This window comes from Dromiciops gliroides, chromosome 2 (assembly GCF_019393635.1).
Source record: "Dromiciops gliroides isolate mDroGli1 chromosome 2, mDroGli1.pri, whole genome shotgun sequence".
Classification (NCBI taxonomy): Eukaryota; Metazoa; Chordata; class Mammalia; order Microbiotheria; family Microbiotheriidae; genus Dromiciops; species Dromiciops gliroides.
Genome location: NC_057862.1, coordinates 669,640,104 through 669,649,058, shown reverse-complemented (window position 1 = coordinate 669,649,058; position 8,955 = coordinate 669,640,104). Strand labels below are relative to the sequence as shown.

Sequence of the window (8,955 nt, the reverse complement as noted above, 5' to 3'; positions counted from 1 at the left end):
CTTTGTGACCCTATTTGTGGTTTTCCTAACAGAATTACTTGAGTAGTTTGCTATTTCCTTCTCTAGCTCATTTTACAGATGATGAACTGAGGTAAACAGAGTTAAGTGACTTACCCAGAATCACAAAGCTAGTTAAGCTCTTGAGTTCAGGTATGAACTCTGGAAGGTGAGTCTTCTTGATTCTAAACCCAGTGCTCTATCCACTGTGCTCTGACAAAAGACTTGAAAGTAAAAAAACAAACAAACAAACAAACAAACAAACAAACACCATGAAGGTATCAAGACAAGGAAGACTAGAAAATGTTTTTCAGAGAGTAGGGAATAGTCAGAAAATATAATACACATACTTCCACTAAACACTAGGAAAACGATAAGGGGCTTTAATAAAAACAGACTGTGTGGAGAAAAGTTCTACCGCTTTGCTCCTCAAATTCCTGTAACAAGTCATCGATCTCGTTTTCCATGTCTTCTGCCTGCTGTATACACTCACAAAGCTCACAAATGAGAAAAGCTCCCAAAGTGGCTTCTTCTTCGTTGTCCTGAATGTCCACATTGATGACATGGACTGGCTTAAAGGTCTCCTGATCTCTGGAATTTAATTCTTCTACTACATTGTCATAGACCCTCTCTTCACATGTAAAGATGAGATCAAACACCTCTTTACAATTCTGAAATCTTTCTGGCCGGGGCTTAATTCTTCTATTTCTGCCCAACATGTTCAAAATACCATTAGAGGTATAAAGTTCTTTGTCTTTCTTAAGAAGATCACAGTACATTTGATTATATGTTGTTTTGAAATTATAAACATTAGGATTGTCTGGGGTTGGTCCTGGGAGGCAAACTCGAGTTCCTGTTCCAAAGGACTTGACGATGAATCCTCGTTTCTTGAGGAGCCTGTGGGCCTCCATGCTGCGGTTCTGATTATTTGAGCACACCACAGCCACTCGTAGCAAACAAGGATGCATAGTTGCACTGAGCGTGACAAGGACGGTGGCAAAGGCGAAGAAAAGGGGACTCCAGAAACCGGTGGACTGAGCTCCAAGCAGCAGCCTCAACTGGGCTGGGAGAGCAAAGAGATGTAGCACTCTAGCCAAGGTGCTTATATACACTCCTGGATGTAGCTGTCATCAGAGTAGTCAGGGCGAGACACACCTTTCAGGCTCCACCCTGAAAGGCCCAGGCCCCGCCCAAACAAAAAGGTTGCCCTTCTCCCTCTCCGCAGCGTTGAGGAAAAGAATCCCCGACTGCAATAATATAGTCCTAACTCATCGGTTTTTTTTTTACAAATGACGAAACAGAAACTTAGAGAGGTTAGGTGACTTCTTCACAGTAACATGATGAGATAGTGAAAGCCAGGATTAAAACAACTGAAACCTGAAGGCTCTGGATTATACCACTCCCCTCTTGATTTAACCTTAAAAGGTTAGAGTTTGGCAAATGGACAGCATTTTGTTCCAGATGTATCTTATATTTTCAGTGGTACAATGAGAGGTTTAGAATGGTTTAAAATAAGAGCACAAATTTTCATACATAAGTGTATGTATCAATTGTGTATGTTATTTTATTAGCAGGGCTGCCTCATTTGATCGTTCCTTCAGGCTGTGACTTTACTTTTCACTTTATCTTTGTAGCCCAGAGCCTAGCAGAGTGCCTAGCACTGAGGAGGCTTCTAACATTTTTTTTTTTCCGAAGACTATTCAAATTCAAATTCCTCATTTATAGGTGAGAAAACGTAGACCAAGAAAAGATTGGTGACTTGTCTAGGGTCACATTTATACAATACGGAAAAAGTGAGATTTAAAACCATCTCCTTTGAATTCATACCTCTTCAATACCTTTGCCTCTCTGATGGAAGGTTCAGGCTTGAACTCCTCAGCTTCCATATCCGTTCCACCAAACTGCCCCCAATTTGGGATATTGTGGCTTCTTTAGTTGAACTCATTTTGACTGGTTTTCACCCACTGCTATTTTACCACCAGGCCCCTACAAGGTACCCCCCCCCCCCAACTTGTCAGTTTCTTTTGTGCTTTGCCCTTATCACTGAGTAGGCTTCTAACTTATTATTATTATTATTTTAAGAAGTTTACAGAGTGCATTATTGCACTTGAAATGCTTCAAGATGACTGTCATGTAAGTCATGGATCAAACGTTCTTAATAGTGCCCAGGGGAACCTTGTCAGGTTTTTTAAAACTCTATTTTAATAATTATTTTTCAATTTAATTTGTTCCTTTTGTAATTCTACAGATTTAGAAACCATTATTCTGAGACTTCCATAGACATCAACAAATTTCTAAAGGGGTGAATAAAACCTAAAAGTGTAAGAATCCTTGATTTAGATCTTCCTTGTACACTAAACATTTTCATTTATGACAGAAATTTTTCTTACATCTTGGATTTAACTCAAAAATAGATGACACAAAAGAGAAATAAGATTTACTTGTTCTTCTTGGTTCACTAGGGCTAAATGCAGTGAAGTTATGATGAGGGGCTTTTTAGCTCAACATACAGAATCTCCCAATAATTACTTATCCAGAATTGGAGGTAGTGAGTTTGACATCAAGAAGTTTTCCGGGGGCAGCTAGTTGGCACAGTGGATAAAGCGCCAGCCCTAGGTTCAGGAGGACCTGAGTTCAAATCTAGCCTCAGACACTTGACACTTACTAGCTGTGTGTCCCTGGGCAAGTCACTTAACCCTCATTGCCCTGCAAAAATAATAATAATAATAATAATAATAATAGTTTTCCAAGTAGATATTACATGAACAATTCTGGGGGAAATTCTGGAAATGACTTTTTCAGAAATAATTTGGATTTGATGGCATCTGAGATGTTTTTCCTGTCTGACAAAATTATGTAGCCTGAGAGAACAACTTCTTGAGTTTGTAGTGACATTAATTTCTCCTTTGTATTCCAACCTTCTAGCAAAGTATCTGATAGAATAGGAGCTAATGTATGGTTGTTGAATGAATTCATTTTAATGTGAATCAAGGAAGCAGTATCTGGAGCTGGAAGGGCTTTCAGGGTTCCTCAAATTTCTAATTAAAATTTCTCATGTATAGATGAGAAAACCTAGGCCCATGAAAGTTTGGTGACTTGCCTGGGTTCACACCTATAGATTTTGGGAAAAGTGAGATTCACAACATTGAATTCATACCTCTTCAATACCTTTGCCTCTATGAATGTTCAGCCTTGAACTTTTCAACCTCCATTTAAGGAAGGTAAACTAGAGACACCTCTCCTCAAATATCTCCCTTCCACCAAACTGCCCACAATTTGGTCTATTCTGGTTTCTGTAGTTGTACTCATTTTGGATTGTTTTTTACCTTTGACATTTCACCACGAACCCTACAAGGTACCTTCCCCTTGCAACTTTTCAGTTTTCTTTTCTGCTTTGCCACTTTACCCATTACACTGTAAACTCCTGGAGGACAGGGACTGGCTATCTTTATGGTTTGTATTTGTATCTCCCATACTTAGCACATTGTCTGGTACATATTAGGTGCTCACTAAATGTTTATTAATTCCTGAAATCCAGCGTTATTTCTCCAGAACTCCATCATGAATAATACATTAACTCTGTTTTAGTCCCAGATTTATTTCTTATTAACTGCATGATCATAGACAAGCTACTTCATCTCACTAGATCTTAGTTTCTTCACCTACAAATTCTGTGTATTACATGAAATGATCTCTAGACCCTTAAGGTTTAACAGTTTCTGATATTATAATTATTTAAAGCAGGATATCACTGCCTTTAAATTTTATGCAGATGTAATTATGTTATTTACATAATGTATTTGTATCTATATTTATTCATATAAATGCATAGGTATTTCAACATTTATATCAATCAGCTTTGACTTTATCATCTATGTATCTCTCATGCATCCATCTATCCTAATAATCTTACTGAAATAACCATATTTGGGGGGGTGCAAAATGGCAAAATATATAGACTGTATGAATTTGAGTAACTAGTGCCTGAATTAAATTTCAGCTTAGGGGGCAGCTAGGTGGCACAGTGGATAAAGCACTGGCCCTGGATTCAGGAGGACCTGAGTTCAAATCCAACCTCGGACACATGACATTTATTAGCTGTGTGACCCTGGGCAAGTCACTTAACCCCCAATTGCCTCACCAAAAAAAAAACAAAACAAAAAACATCAGCCTATAATTTTTGCAAGCTGTGTGAAGTTTGGTAAATATTTGAAATTCTGATCCTAGTTTTTCATCTTTAAATTAAAGTATTTGGAACACATGGCCTCTAAATTTCCCTTTATCTTCAGAATCTTTGAGAATGAGATCCCATCTCATTTAATCATCCTATTTAAATCACTTTATAAAATGTTGTATACATGTACATTTTTTTCTTCTGTGTAGAATGGCCATAGGAAAGATTTTCAATTCTTCTAAAATTATTTGCATATTCCTTTATACTGATAATCAAAACAGTAATAGATGGACTGCTCACTTTGGAGTCAGAAGAGCTTGGTTCATATTCTGCATCTAAGATGAATTATTTGTCTAGTCTCTATAACTTTTTACTTCCAGGACCTTTTTTTTTTTTTTTCAGATGCTTCATTACAGTTTTTTTTCTTCCCTAGGCTGGGGCTATCACCACAAAATCTCTCCACATTCACACATTGAAATATCTTTTTGATTAAACAATTATAATTATAACAATATATTCATCAATATAATAGACACTGGTTGCTCCAAATTTATTATTATTTCTTCTTCTATGCTGTTTCCCCTCTTTCTTCCTCCCCCTTCCTCCTTCTTATTTTGCACATCCTCCTTTTCTTCTCCTCCTCCTCCTCCTCCTCCTCCTCCTCCTCCTCCTTCTTCTTCTTCTTCTTCTTCTTCTTCTTCTTCTTCTTCTTCTTCTTCTTCTTCTTCTTCTTCTTCTTCTTCTTCTTCTTCTTCTTCTTCTTCTTTTTTGGTGAGGCAATTGGGGTTAAGTGACTTGCCCAGGGTCACACAGCTAGTAACTGTTAAGTGTCTGAGCCCGGATTTGAACTCAGGTACTCCTGAATCCAGGGCCAGTGCTTCATTCACTGTACCATCTAGCTGCCCCCTCCTTTTCTTTTTTAAATAATGATGTGGAAAGAAATAGATGCTTTATAGAAGTAGCATGTGCTAAACATTTGCCTTGTCACTCACATAATTCATTTGGCCAAACTAGCCCAGATGTAGTCCTGGACCTGGAGTCAGGAAGACCTGAGTTCAAATATGCCCATATAATAATTACATACATGTGTGACAAATAACTTAACCTCCATTTTTTTTCTATTTTTCCATTTCCTTATCTATAAAGCTGGGGTAATGATAGAATATACCTTCCAGGGTTGTTGTAAGAATCAAATAAGATAATAGTTATCAAGTGTTTAGCACAGTTCCTGACACATATAAATTTCTTATATAAACGTTAAGTAACATTATTACTATTACTCTCAGAAATTTTTTTTAAGAAATTTATTTGGACATATATGTTCCACTTCTTTAAGCTTGAATTGAAAGATTATTCAGCCTCTAAAATGAAATATTTCAGAAAGGCTTAACCAGCCACCGAATGGATCATTTTTTTTTCTTGCTCCATCAAAACTTTTGTGAGTTTTCCATTTCTATAAAGAACTTCAATTTGTATTGCAATTCAGTTAAGTTAATTTCATTCAAATCAACAACTATGCATTATGGAATCATTATGCTCAAAGCACCATTCTTTGTACTGTCCATTAAAAAAGATACCAGAGTAAAATCATTATTACTCTGTCCTTAAACCCCCTTTAATTAGCTGACTTTCTCCTGAAAGAGAAAAAGAAGGAACACTAATAAATTAATAAAAAGAAGGAACACTAATAAAATATTCTAAAATAACTTCAAGAATAAGAGACCTTTCATTATTTGGGATAAGGGGATCAGGAAAGGTTTCTTCTAGGACATGACAACTCACAAAAGAAGAAGGTAGAGGTGAAAAGTGTACTGCAGCCAGACAAAAGGGACCACTTTTGCAAAAAGTAAAGAGGTGGAGATAAAACATCTTTATTGGGAGAAACTACTATAATCATTTGATTTAAATAAAGAACTTTTGAAGAGAAGATATATTCAATAATATGGAAACCTATGTAGAAGCCACATTGTAGAGGCCTTAAATGTCAGGATGAGTGTTTAATATTTTATGCTAGAGGCTAAAGGGAAGCTAATGATTTTATTTTTTGAAGGGATTCAGGTCTGATGATTCTCAGTTTCAAAAATATAGATTTATCAACTACATAATATATGAATTGGAAATGAGAAATAATAAAGGCAGGAAATATAGGCAATTTGAGTGTTTCAAACTAAAGATGGTGAGAACCTTTCACAACACTACTATATCAGAACTCAGTAAGGACTGCTTTTCCCGACCATGGTGTTGATTAGTCAGCCTTGGCTGTCTCTATGTGGATCTACCCATTTCCTGAATCACAAATCCTAGTTCTAAGTGGACATAAATGCTAACATTATTCTCACTTCAAGGACAGTAATAAGTGCTCCAATTTCTGCAATCATGGATTGATAGTGTATTCATCTCCTAGCAAACTGAATGCTCACAGCTCTCTAATTTTCACTTACTTATCTTGGGCTGACTTAGAACTACCAGATCAACTTGACATTTTAGCAGTTGGTTATAAATAAGATGAATGGGGACAATGATGAGCTCCTGGGTAACATGCCTACAGTAAATACTCCCTCCAGAGAGCTGTTTGTTGAGGTATTGACTTAAACCCAAGATACTTATCTGCAATGCCCTTGTAACAACCCTTTTCTGACAAAATAGAATTAACTTGGAATCAGGAGTGGGGATGGGATTCAACTCAGTGATACTCAGTACAAAACAGAGATCATGAAGCACTTCCAATAAAAAGAACATGTTTAACTTTAATACTATTATTATAATTATATATTCCTAGACTTCTTATATAAGATTAGCATGCAAAAAAGAAAAGAGTAAAAAAGGGTGGAAAAGAAGAAAAGGAGTAGGGAATAAATGGTGGGAGGAAAGACAGAAGGAGGGAGAATAAGGAAGCAAAGAAAGAAGGAAGGAAGGCAGGAAGGAAGGAAGGAAGGAAGGAAGGAAGGAAGGAAGGAAGGACGGAAAATGGAAAGGGAGTGAAAGATAAAACTGAAGAGAGGTATAGAAAGAGAGAGAGATGATTGTTTTAAGATTTGACTGGGCATCTAATACACAGTACAGGGGATACAGTCATTGAAAGTTGAGGATTTTGAATAATCAATAAAAATATTCACAGCCTTATCGTGCTATGCTTCCATGATTCCAATGCACAGCCATGCATGCTAAAGTAATTTGAAGATAATTATAATAATGAAAAAGCATAAAAATAAGGAAAAGACAATATTGTCAAAACTGGAGGCAATCAAGAACAAGGTGTGGTGGTGAAGAAAAGATAAAATGGACTGATATGACTTAACTGCAAAAAGTATCAATGAATAAGCAAACAAGTGCAATGTGTCATGTACTATTCTAGGCATTTATATATAAAGCTAGAATTGAAAAAAAAATTCTTCATTTCGAGGAGGCTATATTTTACCCAGAAAGGTTGTATACAAATAAATAAGCATATATAAAATGAATGCAGAGTAAATAAAAAATGAATTTGGAGGGATTAAAGGGCAATTAGCTGGGAGTGTCAAGGTTTCATGTAAAACATGCTACTTGAACAAAAAAAAATAATCAAACAAGATGTTCTAAGAGGCAGAAATGAGATCATAATATACTGGAGGCATGGAAGTTACCCAGTGTTAAAGTGTAGAGGGGGGAAAACATAAGTATGAGGAATGGCAAGAAAACCAATTCATCTGTACCATATAGTATTTTAAAGGGAATGATGTATAATATATCTGGAAAGGTATGTTGGAGCTAGGTTGAGAGGAACTGTAAAAGGCAAATACAGAAGTCTGTATTTGATCTTTGAAACAATTTGGAGCTACTGAAATTTATTGAGGGATAGTGACATGTCAGACTTTTTCCTAAGGAAAATCATTTGTGCAATTGTATAAAAGATGGATAGGTGAGGGGAAAGATTGGTGGCCAAGGGAGCTTCTATTTTCTTTTGAAATTTTCCTTAGCAATGCAGATTGACAACTTGGTGATTACTATAGACTTACAGAATTGCCTATGGTCATATACCCTAGTATATATAAGAGGCTCAAATTCTATCTGTCATTATATACTGCCAATCAGCACAATCAGTACTGCTACCACCATTGTCATTATAAAAAAGGAAGCATTTTATTTGAAATACATAGAAGTATTCTAGTATCATTTTAAGTTGTCCTATTATGATTGAAATTAGAGGAAATTATGACATAAATTGAAATTATTTAGTATATTGCTTTTCAGAATATTAATTCTCTTCTCATCCCCCTCAAACTGTCCCTCTTTTTTCACCTCTCACCACAACTACCAAAGTCTTTGATGTCCTCCTGGCTTTCTAAGACTTCATTGTCATAGCATTGCTCTACTTACCTGCCTTGTGCCTTATTTCCTGAGGATCTTTAAAAAAATGACATGAAATAATTTTATAATTATATCAACTATGAGATGTAATCTGTGCAGTGAAGAAGTAATATCTGGTAGGGCGGGGGGGAAGACCAGAATCAATGAGAGATGCCCTGTATTCAACTCTTAGCTATTACATTCAATAGCTTTGTAAAATAGGGCAAAACTGTACAATTCTTAAAGACTTCTGTTTCATCATTAATAAAGCCAAGAGAATAATTTCCCTACTAACATCATAGAGGTGTTCTGGGTAAAGTGCTTCATAAACTATAAACATACAGTAAGTGGGAGATATGATTGCCATGACTACATTTCTTTCAATATAGTCACTTGCCTTTTAAACCAAATGGAAAGAACAATGTGGAAATCAAAATATTTTCATAGAGTGGTGGTGG

General features: G+C 36.1%; 1 protein-coding gene across 1 annotated transcript; it reads right to left on the bottom strand.

Moving 5' to 3' along the window:
- Positions 1 to 380: 380 nt before the first annotated feature.
- LOC122739597 (RNA polymerase II subunit A C-terminal domain phosphatase SSU72-like) lies at positions 381 to 1,883 on the bottom strand. Its single transcript, XM_043981266.1, has 2 exons — positions 1,836 to 1,883; positions 381 to 1,121 (listed from the first exon to the last, which is right to left on the bottom strand). Exons 1-2 carry the CDS (start codon positions 1,881 to 1,883, stop codon positions 381 to 383), a joined length of 789 nt encoding a protein of 262 aa, XP_043837201.1.
- Between the last annotated feature and the right edge of the window lie 7,072 nt (positions 1,884 to 8,955).